This window comes from Centropristis striata, chromosome 9, assembly GCF_030273125.1.
Source record: "Centropristis striata isolate RG_2023a ecotype Rhode Island chromosome 9, C.striata_1.0, whole genome shotgun sequence".
Classification (NCBI taxonomy): Eukaryota; Metazoa; Chordata; class Actinopteri; order Perciformes; family Serranidae; genus Centropristis; species Centropristis striata.
In genome coordinates, this window is record NC_081525.1 from 26,060,425 (window position 1) to 26,079,006 (window position 18,582).

The following is an 18,582-nucleotide window of genomic DNA, read 5'->3' on the forward strand; positions in this document are numbered from 1 at the left end:
TAAAGATTTTTTTAACAGACATAATAGCCGAAGATTTCAGAGGGTTAAAGCCCAGTAATAAACACAAGGGACACAGTGTTGCTCTCTCTTCTGGTGAGTTCTATTAAATGATATGCTGCAGTGCAAATGCAAATATTTGGCTGTGGCGTAGTAAAACTACAGGACCATAACAGCAGTTCATTGGCTTTTCATTAATTTCACATCAAGTTTCATATAAAGCCCACAGCTCCCTTGAAAGGCTCAGCAGTGCATTCCTAATATACTACAGTTCATAAAGTGACTACTTGTATCATAAAATATGAAGTCATAGTGCTAAAATAAAATGAGAGGGAATCTTACCTGCTGAGTGGAGGTGGAAGCAGAGCGACCGCTTTTGTTGGACTGAGAGGTTTTGGACTGGAAGATGGATAAATAGAAGACTATAAGGGTTTCTACGATGCGGGCCTGGTGGGGGTAATCAACCAGAGAGGACAGGGAGATCGTGGCCCCGGTGGGACGGGGACGCATCAGTGAGGGGCCAAACACAATACCCAAGTTACTGGGACTCATCTTGTTATCTTCCTCTAGCTCTGCAATCCTGGAGGGGGAGATAGAGGAAGGATCAAGAGTAAATAAGAGAGTCTGGAAAGATTTGGTAATAAGAAAGCCTTGTAGAACCTGATAATGTAATAAATTCCCGAGAATGTAATAACCCTGATAATGTAATAAAAATCAGCACTTGAGTCAATTGAAAATGTAATAAAACCTGATAATGTAATAACTTCCCGATAATGTAATAAAGTGCATTTCCCAATAATGTAATAAAGTATAACATTAATGGGAGGTTATTACATCATCAGGTTAGCCTTCATTTCGCAAGTCCTAATAATATAATAATTCCCCAAAATTGTAATAATTTAACAGCAGACCACCCATTACTTGTGTTCAAGTGGTGATACTGTGTAGGCAACTCTAGCTCAAGAGCTCTAGTGCCACCAACAGGTCAAAGTTGAATGTTTAATAACTTTTGACCCGTTCATCTGTTTTTCAAAAACGAGGTATCCATGACACACGAATGCATTCAACAGCTTCTTGAAATCTAAAGGTGCTTGGTGTTATACTTTATTACATTATTGGTAAAAAGTGTATTACATTATTGGGAAGTTATTACATTATCAGGTTTTATTACATTTTCAATGCACTCAAGTGCAGATTTTTATTACATTATCGGGAATTTATTACATTATCAGGTTCTACAAGCCTTTTTTTTTTTTTTTTTAATTACTGACCTCCGAAGGTGGCGAATAATGTAGCGAAGTGTAGCGATGTTAGCCTTCGGCAGATCTTTCAGATGCTCCTTCAGCTTGTCCACCAGGACCAGTATCTCTGCATCTGTGTCGGGGCCCAGATCCACCAGCTCCGGACCTTTACCCAGTGCTGGGTGACTGTTGGACTCAGCCTCCTCTCCTTCTGCTGTCTCTGCTTCACTCTGCAGACTCTCCTTCGCCAAACCCATCAGACTGTTATACAGGCGGAACGGCATGATGGGCTCTGGCAGCTGGGAGTGACAGATACAGGAAGAAGTGTAAGAGGTGCTCCATTAATTATAATGAGTATATTTAATGACAAACCTGCAAAGATGCATGTCAGAATAGTCTATGTTGGACATTTAGGCAGCATAAAAACCCCCACTTTTTAACCCTTTGAACTCAAACTTCTTTTAGTGATCACCGAAAATACACAATTTATTGCAGGAAGAAATTGTAAAAACAGGCATTATCATCAGACTTTGAAACTGATCATAGGTTATGAATGTTTCCAAAGTAACCAAAACGAAGCTTAAAATTGTGATACTTCTGTCAAAATCAAATTCTGATATTTTTATATGTATAAATGGCATTTATATATAAGGTTTTCTATATAAAAATATTTTTCCCCCCCCCCCATTTAAAAAAAAAAAATTCAACAGAATTTCAACCCTCTTTTTACTTTAATGATTTATGTCATTACAACTTGTGTTATTCATCACAAAAGAAATGTATGAGTTGCTCCCACTTCTAGCCATGATTGTGCTGATTCCATAGAGCTGCAGGACTTAAAACGGCTTGGTAGGGTTCAAAGGGGGACTTTAAATGTTACACATCAATAAACATACTGATGTTAATAATGATCTTTTGACAGTGGTTTATTATACTAAAACTGTAAATGAGTGGAGATGAACTACTTTATTCTGGCACATTAGCTGCCACCACAATAGCTGCCATTGCTCCTTAGACCAATAAGTGGCTTAAGAACACTGTTTTACTCTTGCATGTGTACCTGTCTGAGGTAAAGCTTGAGGACGTTGCTGATGTCATGTGGTGAACACTGGGACAGCTCCACCAGCTCCTTTCCATTCTCAAAGGCCTGACACAGCTTCTCCACACGAGTCTTGACCCCGTTCACCCTGTAGATGCCCTGTGAGGAGAAAGCGGATAGGTTAAAATACCTCTGTGGCAAAGACTCAGACATGCATATCTCACTTTAATACACTATAAATTAGAGGTGTGGGGGGAACAATACAGCATAGTATCGTAATATTTTACGTGGCAATATAATATCGTATAATAATGGCTGTCAAGTATCGATGTTAAGCATTGTGCCGGCTGACTGGCCATTAGTATTTTCACCTTTTTTCCCCGGGTTCCATAGTGAGCTCACTTTTAGGAATATACTGGAGATACTGGTATCATATGAATCTAGAAGATCTAAGGAATCTATAGGCACCATGTGCATCAGGATATCATGTGAAGTTTTCTAAATAACGCTGTAAACTTAGGCTTTTTTTTAATGTTTCATTAAAAAAAAAAGTTTGACAAAGTGCTGCAATTGTTGTCGTCCATACATGATTGATATCAGTTCAGTTTGACTGAATACTTTGTTGTGTGTGTCTGTGGGTTTGACACTTGTAGAACCTGATAATGTAATAAATTCCCGATAATGTAATAAAGTGCATTTCCCAATAATGTAATACACCTTTTTACCAATAATGTAATAAAGTATAACATTAATGGGAGTTTATTACATTATCAGGTTAGCCTTCATTTTGCAAGTCCTGATAATGTAATAATTCCCCAATATTGTAATAATTTAACAGCAGACCACCCATTACTTGGGTTCAAGTGGTGATACTGTGTAGGCAACTCTAGCTGAAGAGCTCTAGCGCCACCAACAGGTCAAATTTGAATGTTTATTAACTTTTGACCCGTTCATCCGTTTTTCACAAATGAGGTATCCATGACACACGAATGCATTCAACGGCTTCTTGAAATCTAAAGGTGCTTGGTGTTATACTTTATTACATTATTGGGAAATGCACTTTATTAAATTATCGGGAAGTTATTACATTATCAGGTTTTATTACATTTTCAATGGACTCAAGTGCAGATTTTTATTACACTATTGGGGTTATTACATTATCGGGAATTTATTACATTATCAGGTTCTACAACCATCATTGTGGAAAAACAAAAAAATTGAAGTGAGATGAATAGACTGAGAATTTTTCTCTAATTTAACAAAAAATAATTCTTGATTTAATTTAATTTTGTGAACAAAAAATGCAGTTAAACAGTTAAATCGCAATATATTGTATTGCAATACTCACAATATCGCGTAATTCTTGAAATCGCAATAATATCTAATTGTGACTCAAGTATTGGGAAAAATCATATCGTGGGGCCTCTGTGGATTCACACCTCTACTATAAATTTACTTTCTCACCTTCATCTTGAGCGCCCGTCTCTCTATCTCGGAGATGCACTTGGTGATGATGAAGGGGATGCCGTCACTGGCACAGCTGGCTACCTGAGAGAAGTCCCTGCCGAAGAGCTGCAGACGGCCCTGCAGCTTCTTATGGCCGCACTGGATGGCCAGAGTCTCCAGACAGCGTTTGTGGCATGCCAGGAAACACTGGGAGGACGGAGAAGGTGTTGACATCATGGACATCGTCATCCTAAGTCCCTCTTTTTGCAGGTTAGATGTTAAAAGAGAAGATGGAGGACTCACCTCCTCACACTCTGCTCCCTGGAAGTAAACGTAGCTGTCACACTCGCGGCATTTGGAAGGAGTCCGTAGTTTCCTCAGTCGATGGGTCTGAGCTGCTTTAGACAGGCCGACGTTACGGAAAGGTCTGGTGGACGCCCCCACATCAGGATCCATGCCGTTTATGTCTGAAGAAAAACAACCCATATCATACACAATCCAGGAAACTGTCAGTCTGATCATGTTATCAAACATTCACATTAATCTGTCAATCTTACTTGGAGTTTCAAATGAGTTCACATTTCCATCTTTCTCGTCTGCGTCCTCATTGGACGACATCGTTCCAGTGGATGACGTCCGGGCAATTTTACTGATGTCACCTAGGATAAATATGCGTATATTAAATATATCAAAAAATTGATGAAATCAGAGAAATACAGGACACTTTTGCAATTCTTCGAAATTGGTCAGACTGAAATTAATGAGTGAAACTGACACAACAAGCAAAAAGTACTTTATCTTATTAATTAACTTCAAATCAGATGGTGTATCGGGTGGTGGGAGAAATGTCTGTTTTACCATGTGAGCATTTTCCCATTGCATTAATATACATTACTTTTTATTCTTTTAATAATATTTAATGTTGAGGGTTGTTTTTTATAGATGTCAATGTATGTTCTTTTGATGCTTTATTAGTTAATTAATAAATATAAAATCTAGTTTGAATATTATCTCTTAAATAAAAAGACACTCTCACTCAATCTTCCTTTCAGTGGAAAAATCAATGAAATCTTTCCCGCGGGCTATTTATAAATATGTATGTTACTGTGACTCTGTTTCAACAGCACCAAGTTGTCACTCACTTGTGCTGGCAGAAGGAGACTCGAGGCCTCCCTCTCCTCCAACACTGTCATCGCTCACTGTTGAACCCCACGACTTGTGGCCCTGCCCTGGTGATGACAAAGGGACAAGAATATGTGAGTAGTTGTAATCAGAACTAGAAAATTTCCTCTGATGAAATTTTGAAAGGGCCACGGGGGCTACTATGCCCTTTAACCTCAAAGTGTGTGTGTGTGTGTGTGTGTGTGTGTGTGTGTGTGTGTTTGTTTTTACTCTTCCTGTAAGTCGCTTTGGATAAAAGCGTCTGCTAAATGTAAATGTAAATGTGTGTGTGTGTGTGTGTGTGTGTGTGTAATTAAAATCACATAAAGTTACTGTGTGTGTGTGTGTGTGTGTGTGTGCATGCGTGTGTTTGAAGCATGTGTATGCATGTGTGAGGAGTGTGCGTGCTTATGCGCATTTGTGTGTGTGTGTGTGTATCTGTAACTGTAATCACATCAAAGATCAAAGGCAATCAGATCAAAGCAATCAACAGAATTAACTGGCACCTGTTACGGCATAGTGACAGCAGAGGTGGACAGACTGAAATTTCTGGTCTCGAACAGAAAGCATTTTTGGCAAAACGATAATACCTATCATTGATCCGACTTCACTTTGAGTGTCCTGAGTTCTTCCTGAACGTCTACATATGTTTTTTTTTTAAGAAAAATGAAAAAATAGCTTTGTTAGAGCGATCTAAAAAAAACATTTTTTTTCCCCTTTTCCCGAAATCTTCTTGCGTTTTTAATATGGGAGCCAATGAGGCTGTTGGTGCGTGTTGGTGGATCATCTCTGCGTCTTACGCCCAAACTATAACTCTGACAGCTTTACCAGAGGATTGTGAGTGAGAAGACAAATTTTGCTACGTTTCTATGTATAAATTATTTCTGTAGAGTGGAATTTGCGGCCTGGAGCGCAGTTTTAAAATTTATTTTTTGACAGTTTTACCTCTCCCTCTACACTCTGAGCGATGACATCACACACTCTGACACGAACATTCCGTGCAATACACACCCATTATAATCTCAGAATTTCTCCAAAAATTATCATGGTCATTGAACAGGGATTGATAAAAAACTATATGACCTATCGAAATGTGGATTAATACACCGATACACAAGACTTGTGTCTACTGTTTAAAGTTTAAATGGAGTCTCTAGGTGAAATTATGCCGGAGAAGTAGACGTTTAAAAATCTCCAATGATTGTTCTTTTTCGCTCATTTTTTGTCGACCGTCCCATTCATTTCAGTGCAAAATTTTAAGCAGTTTTTCGCGAAAAATTCGCATTCTGTAGGAAAAAGTAATAGCACACCGATCCCGATCAAACCGCACGTTTTGATATATAATTTGTCCTGCAACGCTTTAAGTTGTAGGACTAGTAGCGGGACGAAATTGCGTCCGGAAGAGGAATAAGAAAATCGCCCCGAGCACTGGTCCCTACAGCTATTGCTGTATGGGACCAGTGCTCGGTGCGATTGTCCCGAGGCCCTAATAATGGGTTTGCATGGCTGAATAGAGCAACTTTGTCAGGTGTTGACAATCTTAGATTGGCTCATTTGAAAACAAGAGGACATAATGAGAAAGTGATTTACATTGAGTTTTGATTGTTGTTGTTACATTAGAAATACGTAATGAGAAGAGAAAATAAAATACATGCAACCACAGGCTGGATGTCTCAATAACACACTCGCCTGTCATATGAAATGTGCTATATAAATACATTTGATTTTATTTGATAACAACAGCAGCAGACATTACTTACTCTTGCGTTGAGCCAATGTGTCTCTGTTGTCTGCAGCTGCTGTGTCCACACTGGAGGCAGGACTGTCTTTGTGGCTCATCAGCTCGTTGTTGAAACTGTCATTCCTCGGTCTGTGGCTCCTGCAATGTGGTATAAGACAATTGATTGTTGTTTTTTTAAATAGTTTTTGTTAAATACACATAATAGCTTTCTTGCTGATAGTTAGATAATTTTTATAACTCGTGTCTGTACAGCAGAGGTCTCAAACTCAAATAACCTGGGGGCTGCTGGAGGCAGTATCAAAATGACCAAAAAAAGACACAAAATAAAAAAAAAAAGACACAAAATGACAAAAAAAAGACAAAACAAATGACAAAAAAAAGACACAAAATGACCCAAAAAAAACACAAAATGACCCCAAAAAAAGACAAAATTACCAAAAAAAGACACAAAATGACCCCAAAAAAAGACACAAAATGACCCCAAAAAAAGACACAAAATGACAAAAAAAAAAGAAACAAAATTACCCAAAAAAGACACAATTAATACACAAAACACAGTTAATAAAAGTAATTAAAGGGACCTTCCACACACAACACGGTAAAGTGCCATTCATATAAAACTGACATTAAACCTTCATATCAAGGTGGGGGCCACAAAATATCGTCACGAGGGTCGCGAGTTTGAGACCCTTGCTGTACAGTGAATGTGAAGCCACAAATTGCAAGCCGCGCTCGGTCCAAAGGCTGCATAATCTGCCTAGCAACACATCAAAATCCTTTTAATTAGCAAGATGTGTCTTGCTTGATTAATCCATGTGCATCGTCTCAAAAAACTACTCTGATTACATTACTCTGATGTCATGAGAGAAAATGTCCTTGTGTCATAAAATTATATATTAGTATTACTTTCCACTTTCACTGAATTACATATTTTAACCAACTTCAGTTCTAATCAGAACTACATAACTATATTCATTTTCAAAATTGCGAGTTTGTTTACATAACAGAATCATTTTATGCATACTAAATGCAAGGGGTATTTTATCACAATATGGGATCAATGATTAATAAAATAACACTGATTTTGATGATTTTTAAAACATTTTTGTACAGTGTCATAAAATCATTAGGACAAAAGTATTGAACTTTAAAGATTTAAATGAAAAAGGGGATGATTTGGGCTCTGACTGAAGCTCTTACTGTGATGAGCTGGAGGGAGAGTAGTTCTCAAATGTGTACTGAGCGCTCGGCTGCTCCGGCAGCTGCAGATCTCGCACGTGTGCGGCGTACTGCTGGCCGGGGTCGTACAGCTTACTGCTCTCACACAGAGTCTGGTAGTGGACCGGCAAGGCTACCGTCTGCATGTGCATGAGCTGGTAGTACGAGATGGTCGCCTAGTGGAAGGGAGAGGTACCACAAAAGAATCAGGGGAGAGCTGCTCAAAACCTGGAGTACAGTAAAAAGGGATATATTTTATAAGAATGAGGTGTGTGTGTCTGTGTGTTTGTTCGGACCGAGCGGATGGTCTGGTCACTCTGTTTGATGACGTCCTGCAGTTGTCTCAGCACTGTGACCTTTGTGTGCTCCAGCTCCATCTGCTGAGCGGTGGCATCTGCTATACAAGTCCGGTAGGTGGCCTCCGCCTCGTCTGACTGCGCACGCACACGCACACACAGTGTGTAAAGTTAACGTTTTGAACTTTAAACTTAATTCCAAAGTGATAATGTGGCAGATAAACATAATTTCAACTCAACATAAACAAAGATATGATCTGAAATATATGCCACCAGAAACTGAATTTGAATTATTTATATTTGAATTGCTTAACTTGAATAATTGCACTAAAAAACTGAATTTGAATCACATAATTTGAATTTGTATTGTTCAATATAAATCATTGTATTGAAAAACTGGATCTGAATTGTAATTTTAAATTTAATTTATTAGTTTGGAACTCAACATTCAGTTCTCACAATTCTAATTCAGTTTGCGAAACTCAATCTTCTGCGATGAACATCTGAGTAGTTGAGGCAGAACAATCGAGCGCAGATACACAGAGCACCTCTTCGGCCAATCAGCACATTCGTTTTTTTATCGTAACATTTGTTGCCACCCGGTTGCCACTCGCCACGAAACGGAGGAAGAAGTTAGACTGGCTTGACCATGGACTGGCCGAAGAGGCGCTATGGCAACTGGGCGGCAACAAATATTACAAAAGAAAACGGAGGTGCTGATTGGCCGAAGAGGCGCTCTGTGTATCTGTGCTCGATTGCTCCGCCTCGACTACCCGGAAATTCGTCGCAAAAAATTTAAATTGAATTTTGCGAACTGAATTTGAATTGTGAGAACAGAATGTTCAGTTCCAAACTAATAAATTCAATTTCAAAATTACAATTCAGATCCAGTTTTTCAATAAAATGATTCAAATTGAACAATACTAATTCAAATTATGTGATTCAAATTCAGTTTTTTAATGGAATTATTCAAGTTAAGCAATTCAAAATTAAATATAAATAATTCAAATTCAGTTTCTGGTGGCACATATTTCAGCCCATACAAACATACACAAAAAAAGGTCTATTATGATAGAGGATAGGGGAAGTACAACCGGAGATATGGTCAAATATTTTTTGTATAAAAATATACACCTAGATGTTATCCTCATTTTACCTCTTATATGTTATATTTGCAACCTGTGTTAACATTTGCAACATTTAGAATTCTTCATCGAGCATGATTGTGTTTGAAAGAAAGAAAACACAATTTTCAATAGACAAAATAGCCCAAAACTCCAAAGGGTAAATGAGCTCACCAGTATAAATAAAGGTTAAAGTTATGCTGGGCTTACACCAAATGATTTCCCCAGTCCCAGACTAAAAACTGAAAGTCTTTAGTAAATCTAGGAGTTTTACTGGAGTCACAGCGCTCCCATCATCTCCATCTTTAAGTTTAAGGTAGTAATCTGCACTGTTTCATATCAGTCTAGTCCTAGTCTTGGGTTTGGATCATATCCAACGTGTTTGATATTATCTCAAGTCTCAGTGACGTAACACAATCACCAACCAATAGATGAGCGGGGGAAAGGTCCCTGGTTCCAGACCGGCCAGTAAAACCACTTCCACAGGAAAAAGTGACATCACAATAATGCTAGTAAGCTAAATAAAAATATGGTGATGTCATATATTTAGATTTTTGGGGGCGCTGTTTCTTAGTAAAGAGAACAGTAAGGAGACCCAGTTAAAATGTATAAATAAATGTATACATAAATAAGTAATAAATAATAAGTAATTAATGTATAATCAACTAAATGAAAGTTGATAGAGCTGATAAATATAATTATTCAATTAAACACATAATTAAATAGGACATACATATATATCATGAATTCATTTCTAAATGTTCCTTTCCATTATTCTTCTTTATATCTATTTTTATTGTAAAATAGTCAACTTTTCATGTGATAAAAACAGAAACCTTTTTTCACCTTTGTGAGGGGGCATTTTGTGGCATCTTTTGTTTGTGTTGGAAAAAAAACAACAACAACAAAAAGCACTGCACACACTAGAGCAGCTGGAGCCAAAAGCTGCTTCTTCTCCATTTGGTCAGTTTTTACTAAGAGCATGATGGGGGGGAAAATTGCACGGTAGGTAAAAACAGCGAAAAGAATCTACTTGTAGTCTTGTAAATAGTGACCCTGCCAGATTGACAGTCTGTCTAAAATCTCAGTGTGAGACTAGGCTGGGACTAAAAACTCTAAACTTGTCTTTAGATGTGAGCAGGTGTGAGCTGATAGTCTTTTCCAAATCTTTTCAAAGTCTTCTGATGTATAGGGAGCATTAGGAAAACATGATAAATACCTTGTTGCGCGCCTCCTCCTCAACTCGTTTCTTCTTCTCCACAGACTTTGCTGTAGACCCTCCTCCCTCCTCCTCAGCTCGACAGGCTGCTGTTTTGGCCTTTTCGTACTCCTCGCAGCGGACCATGTAACCTTGCTTGGCTTTCCGCAGATTCGCCTCACACTCCATCTAATATAATATTAATATTAATATTATATTATATTAGATGGATATATATTAATATTAATTAATAATATAATATTATATAATATATAATACTGTCTCCTACAAAACAGGACATCTTACCAGTTTTCTTTTAGCTCGAATCCAATGATCCTTGATCTCCTTACGTCTCTTTTCATGCTCCTGTTTCCGCTGCGACAGAGGCTGCACAGACAAACACATACACAGATGCACTGTTATAACACACTATTAACAGCAGCATGAACGACCGCCACGCTCAAGAAATTAAAACTGTACTGTATGTAGACCTTCCACCTACTTTGTTGGTTTTATATTTGGGGAAATCAGACATAGATTTTACGAGATTAGGAGACAAACACATGTATAAAGTAATGTTGATTGCAAGCAAAAAAGCAATTACCAGAAAGTGGATGAAGAAGGAGGAACCTAAGATTGAGGACTGGGTTGAAGTTATACATAATACTTATGTGATGGAAAAGTTAACTTTCTCCCTGAGACTGGAGGAGGACAGATTTAAAAGAAAAAATGGGTAGTGTACATAAAACCAATTAGGTCTGACTTTACCTGAGATGTCCATCATTAGAAAGAAAAGTATCCTGGTTCGTAGCTACAGAAGTTGAAAAGTTCTGTTTTTTATTTATTCTTTTTTACTATAATTATTTCTAATTTGATTGATCGTTTGTTTGTTTTTTCCTTTTATGAATATTATTTTTTATTTCTCTATTTTTGCTGGAACAAACTGCTGTTTAATTAGTCATCATTTTTGGATAACAGTGGATGACTACTATTTCAGTTGCAGTATATAAAAAGGTAAAGTTATTTTATATCTGATCCAAGATGAAAGATTGAGAAAAAATGTCAAGTTTAATCTGAAGATGCATTATTGGATGGGTTTGATTTATGTATACCAGATGTACGCAAAATGTTTGTTAAAATGTTCAATAAAAAGAAAGTTAAATAAAAGAAAGAAAAAATAAATCAAAACAGAGCACTTGAGGCCGACTCCACAACATGTATGTGTTTTTCATAATCTGCTTGTAAATGTAATCTTATTTTGCTCTTTTGTTTGTCCTTGGTTTCTGTTTAAACTGTAATTTTGTAACTCTGTTTTGTATTTGCTGCTGCAAATCTTGGCCAGGTCTCCCTTGACAAAGAGGTTCTTAATCTCAATGAGATTTTCCTGGTTAAATAAAGGTCATAATAAAAAAAATAGGAAAAAAAATACCACAGCTCGCAGAAGTTGTAAATCATGGGTCTCATACTTGCGGCCCGCGGGCCAATTGCGGCCCTCGTGACGATATTTTGTGGCCCCCACCTTGATATGAAAGTTTAAGTGAGTTTTATATGAATGGCACTTTACCGTGTTGTGTGTGGAAGGACCCTTTAATTACTTTTTTTGGTAATTGTGTCTTTTTTAAAAATAGTTTTGTCTTTTAATAATTGTGTGTCTTTTAATTTTGTCTTTTTTATTAACTTTGTGTCTGTTTTGTGCAATTTTGTGTCTTTTTTTGGTCATTTTGTGTCTTTTTGGGTAATTTTTTATCTTTTTAAAAATAATTGTGTCTTTTTTGGTAATTTTGTGCCTTACTTTGGTCATTTTGTGTCTTTTTTTGGTCATACTGCCTCCAGCGACCCCCAGGTAATTTGAGTTGAGTTGAGACCCCTGTTGTAAAGTGTTCATGTTGCAACAAACTTGTGAAGTTTACCTGGATGAAGGTCTGTGTGTGCAGTGTGGTGGTGGCCTGCTGCAGCCCCACACTCTGCTCCTGGTCCTGCTCCAGAGCCAGAGAGTAGATGGAGAAGAGGGGCATCTGGGGCTGCAGGGAGCAGACACAAACGCAGAAAAGAAAGGTTCAATATCCAACACAAAAGGGAGAGAAGAAATGCTTTAAGTTTGTCCTATTCAACATCACCAGATTTTTGGGAAGTGAAATATAAGGTTTACATGTGTTATGCTGTGTTTGCAGGACTGGTACAATCTCTGGAGGCCTTTGGAGAACTCAGCCTCTGGTAAAAGAAAAGAAAAAAAGGTGAAAAATGTGTTAGCAACTTTTCATACAGTGGTTCATAACCCGATTTGGTGTCACAGCTGATTTGATCTCATCTCAAGATGGTCTTCATCACTGATTAATCTGCATCTTTTCACAATTGATGATTTAGCTTATAAAATGTCAACATAATTTTTTGCCAATTTAAATAATTCAACCTCTGGCAGTCCCACTCACCCAATGACGTTCTTTTCTCCACGTAGCTCATCAGGTCCTTCATGTACTTAGAGATGGTTTTGGCGTAGAGCAGAGCAGAGTCCACCCCTCCCTCGCTGTGCTGCAGGATCACATCCACTTCCTCAGCTCTGCCTACGCATCAACACACAAACACCATTCACTGCACAGGAACACACACAGCTCATTGCTGTGACAACGTAAATTGTTTTTGCTGATTAAGATGATCTGTGAAAGGCGAAAAGTTTGTTTCGAGGTGTGAAGAATAAGAGCTAGAGTGACAAACTCCAACTTCCTGTGATTTATTTCGGTCATAACGGTTTGTGTTTGCTTTGGTAAACTCACTATTGTCAATACTGTCATTTTTTTTTACTTTGACTTTTTTGTCACTTTATTTGTTGGATTTTCTGTCATAAAATGGGCTTCTGCAGCTGTAAAACATGTGAGTGTACCACAGTATTTAGGTCAGCAGGGGGAGACATACCAGACATCCAGTGTGTGCAACAACTATTAAAGCTGAATAAATTGCTGCTTTCTGGTATAAATGGAAGAATGAGAGTAAAAAAACCATGTGAAAATAACTTATAAAAATCTTGTTTTAAGAGTAAATTTCTTATTTTAAAGCATTCAACATGCTTATTTCTGGATTTAATAATCTTAATTTAAGAAATCTTGTCAAGTGAAATTATCTGCCCATGCAGCAAGATCATTTCCCTCAGATTTAGTGTTTTTATCGGTTTTTAGACAACCCTTTTTTTGCAGTGTGAGTGGAGCTGCAGCTGATGTCCTACCCATGTCCTGCAGGTCGCTCCTGAACTGTCCCCCGTCTGCTCCCTGGCCTGTCGCAGCATACAAGTTTTCCATCGACTGCACATCACAAACATGATTCATTACTGACACATCAAGGCTTGTCAACAACTGACAGCTCATCCAGTGGAAAGTCAGGAGTGGAAACCACCATATGTACAGTGATTTGATCGAAGTGTACAAAACTGGTGCACAATTTTAAATAATTAGTGACTGACTATTCGACAGCCACACTGGCAGATGGGAAAGCTGGAAGCTGTGTGATAAACTCACCCTGGTCTTCTCAGTGGGCAGCAGGGAGAGCAGCGTGCTGCTGTCCACCTCTCCCATCAACAGTTCAGACACACTGCAAAAAAACACAACAATTTAATTAGGGCCCGAGCAGGCAACGACCTGCGAGGTCCCTATTGTATTTCTAGTGATTATTCTTTTCTTTTTTTTTTTTTTCTTGGTCCCAAATGATCGCATTTTTCACTGCCTGAACATATCCCAAAACTCATGAAACTTTAAATATAAGTCACACATGGTGAAAAATTTTATAATCTATTGTCATACTGAATTTCCACCACTAGGTGGCGCTATAATAAAGGAAAGTGCGTTTTGGCTAATAACTCCCATATACTTTATTGCACATTCAAAAAACGTATATCCACGCGTTCATTGAGTTGTGCTGAATCTCGTGATATAAGCCACGCCCATTTTCGCCTGCCGTTTTTTTCCGCAAATTCACAAAATGTCGCAAAACTACTTTTTCGAACTCCTCCTAGGCAATTTCATCGTTTTGCACCAAACTTCGCACACAGCATCTAAGGACCCTCATGACAAAAAGTTATTAAAAGAATTTTGATAACCCAAATAATTCTCAAGTTATTAAATAACAACTTCCTGCAGGTGGCGCTATTTTCAACACAAAACACAAAGTGTTGCATTTCTCCACATTGGTGTGTCTGAATGACATGAAACTCAGGTTACTACTTCCCCATGAGCCCCTGAGGCTCGCTACAGAATTTTGGGTGATGACCACTAGGTGGCGCTCTTTAAATTGAAGTATTTTATATCTCCACCTCGGTTGGTCGGATTAACACCAAATTTGGTATACTTATTGTCAATGCCCTCCTGAGGATAACCCTTGAAGATGTTATTGATCGGCCCCTAGATGGCGCTCTGGCGGAGGTTTAATTTAATAAGTGCCACTGTGCCCAGACCATAAGACTTAAGGCAGTGAAATTCACAGGGGTGGTATAGACCGGTCCCTGTAACACACAAACCCAGACGGCAGCATGCCCCGACACGCGTGTACTGCGAGGGCCCGTTCAGTACTGCGCACAGTCCTAGTTCTTATTAAAATTCTGCTGTTCAAATATATGTAAGGAGTTAATTATTAATTTTTAATCATTTTGATATTATTTGTGCATTAATGTGTATGTATATATAATGTAGTAGCAAATAAAAAATAACCACTTAGTGTGATTTCTTTTTTTAGCAGACCAACATTAATTGCAATTGTAATTTTGTGCATTTTTACACTGCACTTTAAAGATTTCATGCTCAAATGCATGTAGTCGTACTTAGGGCCACTTGAAATGAGGGTGCGGGCCGTATACAGGCCTCCAGTTGCCCATCCCTGATTTTAAGTATGCATAAATAATGTTTTTTTCAATATATTGTTAAATCGTTAAACATATTGTTGAAAAAAAAATGTAAATATAGTATGGATGTGATAAGAGGCTGTAAATAATCATATATGTGTAAAAAAAAAAAAAAAAGGAAGGAAGGAAGGAAAAGAGAGGAAGGGTCCTCTTAGGACGACAGGTACAAATGTCCTGAGACCGGAAGTGAAAAAAAGTTTAATTTTAGTTAGTTTTCTCTACCTGGACCCTGCAACATATGTCAAAGTAGTCTTTTTTATTTTTATTTTTTAAATATCCCTCATCCACTCTTGATTCATTTTGTTTGCTGGCTGAAATACAGGCTAAACAACAAAAGCAGCATCTCCATATTGGTGTTTTTCGGTTCATGACAGAAAATGAGTCAAACAAAGGAAGAGAGGAGGAGAGAATGAGGAAACAGACACGTCAGGCAGATTTCAACTGTCTCTGCCAGCTCACTTCCTCCTAACCCTCTGTGACAGGTCTAAACCTAAAATGGCACCGACATGTGATTAACTGTTGCACTTCAATCACACATACAAATGACAAATTCTTCTTCTCTTGGGTTTATTTTTATTTATTACAATATTATTTTAAGAGAGAGAGAATATCTGGGTAAAAAAGATGAATCTTGGAAAACCTGATTTTGAAGACACTGTTGCGTTTAAAAATGTGTTTGCTTTTAATTCCTCTCAAAGTATCTTGAATGCAGAGAGCATTCTTGTTATTTATCTCCACATTGTGTAACAATCTGTCAGCCAGGTAGTCAACAGCAAATTCAAGTTCTGGTTTTGTGTCATACGGTAGAAGAAAAAGAACCACTTCCTGTTTTCAGCACTGCCTCATGCAAATGTGTCACCATCGCTGCACTTCTCTCTCCGATTCCCAACAACAGAATATCCTGTATGCATTTATGCACACATACACACTACCTGACTCTACGGTCTGTAAAAAAAAATGTCTGGTGGGATACACTGGTACCTGTATCACTATCAGTCTTTGCAGCCAGGACCATCGGTTAACTTTAGGATTGAAAAGGCTGTAATTGAGATATTTAGACATGTTGTGAAGGTGCATCAGATACTCACTTGCTGCTAAAAGCAACTGCAATGGTTTCAATTGCCTTCTCAAAGTCCTTTTTATCTGCCTCGTTACAAGCCTCATAGTGGAAACCTGCAAAATCACAACCGCGCATGTGTTCAGGTTTCAGTTGTGGTTTGAAATAAACTGCTGTCCAAATGAGCTCACACACCTGCACATCAGCTACATCAAACTACATGCAAAGTGAAACAAAAAGGATGTTGGAAACGTGGATTTCATTTCTAACAATTTGGTTTAGTTAACCTTTAAAAAGAGCTTTCTGTCAATTTGTTTTCACTTAATTATAGCTTTCTCTGCACAACGGACTGACCTTTGACCTTGGATATGAGCTTTCCGGCGGCAGTGAGGATCTCCACAGTGTTGAGCAGAGGGTAGGTGTTGATGACCTGACGCAGCACCCGTAGGACCTCCCCCAAACACTCGTGAGCCACAGGCCGCTGGCTCTCCTTACCTGGACAACAGGGAGGAAGGAAGAAGGTGTGAGTTAAGACAATTTATTAATTCCTCACTTTTTTTACCTGCATTTTACACTTTTAAAAAAACATTTTTAAAAGGTGAACATTTTTCTACTTTATTATTCCTAATATGTGGTATGTATGGGATGCTTTGGTATTCCCTGAGAAACGTTTTTGCACTGTACAACTGCTGCTTTGCAAGATGATAACGATTTTAATTGATTGATCTTCAAATGTTTTGCCTCATGCATGTGACACAGATGTCAATCTCACTGCACCATCTTGAAGGATGTCTCAATTCTTAAAATGCACCTCAAGCAGAGAGGAGGCTTCCTGTAGAAGCAATGAGCGAGGGTGCACAGATAACATCCGGAACATATAAAAGAGGCACAGCTGTCAATTTACTCTATGTTTTATATAAATTGTCATAAATACTGTTTTGCCTATAGGACCTACATCAAAAAATACAACCATATAACAATACAATGGATAGACAATGCAGCTGTGCCATATTTCATTGATGCTACTTTTAGGCGGCGGCTCTGAAGCACGCCTGCTGTCTCGACTCCTCTCTCCTCATGTGTCCTCGACTCCTCCACTTGCATCTCAGGTGGGAAGGACCAAGATGTGAGAAGATGAGGTGAGGATGTACAAACTGAGCAATGAGAAGCGGGACGTGACAAAAACCTTTCCACTGGGGTGCCTCAAGGATCAGTGCTAGGCCCTCTTCTCCTCTCAATTTACACCACCTCACTTGGCACTATCATCCGCAATCATGGCTTCTTATACCATTGTTATGCCGATGATAACCAGCTGTTCCTTTCCTTCCCACCGAAGGACCCCACAGTCTCGGCCCGTATCTCTGCTTGTCTTGTGGACATCTCCACATGATGACAGAACATCACCTTCAGCTCAACCTCTCAAAGACGAAGTTCCTCATCATCCCACCCCGTCCCACCTTATGAAGCGGCAGCGTCAGTGGCAGCCGTCCTTGGGTAAGACGGACAAGGCTAAGACAAGTTTAGGTTTAAGTTTAAGTTTTAGGAACCAGTCCTATTCCCTCCCCAGACTTACAATATGTGCCACTCCATTCCTGTTGTTGTCTCCGGTCCACGTAGAAATCTTGCCAAAAGGTGCAGAAACCTACCTAACCTTCGGCCTCTCAAACAGTCCTCACACACTGTCACTTCCTTTTCCATGGGCCTGTGGAACTGGCAATCCGCAGTAAATAAAATCGATTTTATTACGGCTTACACAAACCACCTTCTCTTCAGCTCCTTGCTCTCACTGAGACCTGGATCAAACCTGAGAACACAGCCACCCCAGCTGCTCTCTCCACTAATTACACCCTCTCCCACACCCCCCGTCCTTCTGGACGAGGAGGTGGGACTGGCCTGCTAATTTCCAATAAATGGAAATTCACCCCTCTGCTACATTCCATCAGATATGACACTTTCGAATACCATACCATTACAGTAACTGCTCCTGTTAAAGCCTTCGTTGTTGTCATTTACCGTCCACCAGACCAGCTGGGTGGCTTTACTGATGAGCTAGATACCCTGCTCTCTTCCATACGTGATCATAACTGTCCGTTGCTTGTCCTGGGCGACATGAACATCCACTTCGACAGTCCAGACTCTAATAACTTCATGTCGTTAATTCATTCCTTTGACCTCCAGCTGG

At 38.8% G+C, this 18,582-nt stretch overlaps 1 protein-coding gene across 2 annotated transcripts in view; it reads right to left on the reverse strand.

Annotated features, from left to right (window-relative positions):
• arhgap45b (Rho GTPase activating protein 45b) overlaps nucleotides 1-18,582 on the reverse strand; it is a 34,396-nt gene that overhangs the window by 2,870 nt on the left and 12,944 nt on the right. For both annotated transcript variants that reach the window (XM_059341560.1, XM_059341561.1), the window contains exons 4-22: nucleotides 16,755-16,895; nucleotides 16,432-16,516; nucleotides 13,968-14,040; nucleotides 13,679-13,754; nucleotides 12,891-13,022; nucleotides 12,611-12,672; nucleotides 12,372-12,482; nucleotides 10,768-10,848; nucleotides 10,483-10,650; nucleotides 8,140-8,277; nucleotides 7,826-8,019; nucleotides 6,645-6,763; nucleotides 4,866-4,952; nucleotides 4,281-4,382; nucleotides 4,027-4,190; nucleotides 3,742-3,930; nucleotides 2,299-2,436; nucleotides 1,269-1,537; nucleotides 340-577 (exon numbers count right to left, since the gene is read on the reverse strand). In XM_059341560.1, coding sequence (XP_059197543.1) covers nucleotides 340-577; nucleotides 1,269-1,537; nucleotides 2,299-2,436; nucleotides 3,742-3,930; nucleotides 4,027-4,190; nucleotides 4,281-4,382; nucleotides 4,866-4,952; nucleotides 6,645-6,763; nucleotides 7,826-8,019; nucleotides 8,140-8,277; nucleotides 10,483-10,650; nucleotides 10,768-10,848; nucleotides 12,372-12,482; nucleotides 12,611-12,672; nucleotides 12,891-13,022; nucleotides 13,679-13,754; nucleotides 13,968-14,040; nucleotides 16,432-16,516; nucleotides 16,755-16,895 — 2,567 coding nt within the window. The remainder of the gene's footprint in view (nucleotides 1-339; nucleotides 578-1,268; nucleotides 1,538-2,298; nucleotides 2,437-3,741; nucleotides 3,931-4,026; nucleotides 4,191-4,280; nucleotides 4,383-4,865; nucleotides 4,953-6,644; nucleotides 6,764-7,825; nucleotides 8,020-8,139; nucleotides 8,278-10,482; nucleotides 10,651-10,767; nucleotides 10,849-12,371; nucleotides 12,483-12,610; nucleotides 12,673-12,890; nucleotides 13,023-13,678; nucleotides 13,755-13,967; nucleotides 14,041-16,431; nucleotides 16,517-16,754; nucleotides 16,896-18,582) is intronic.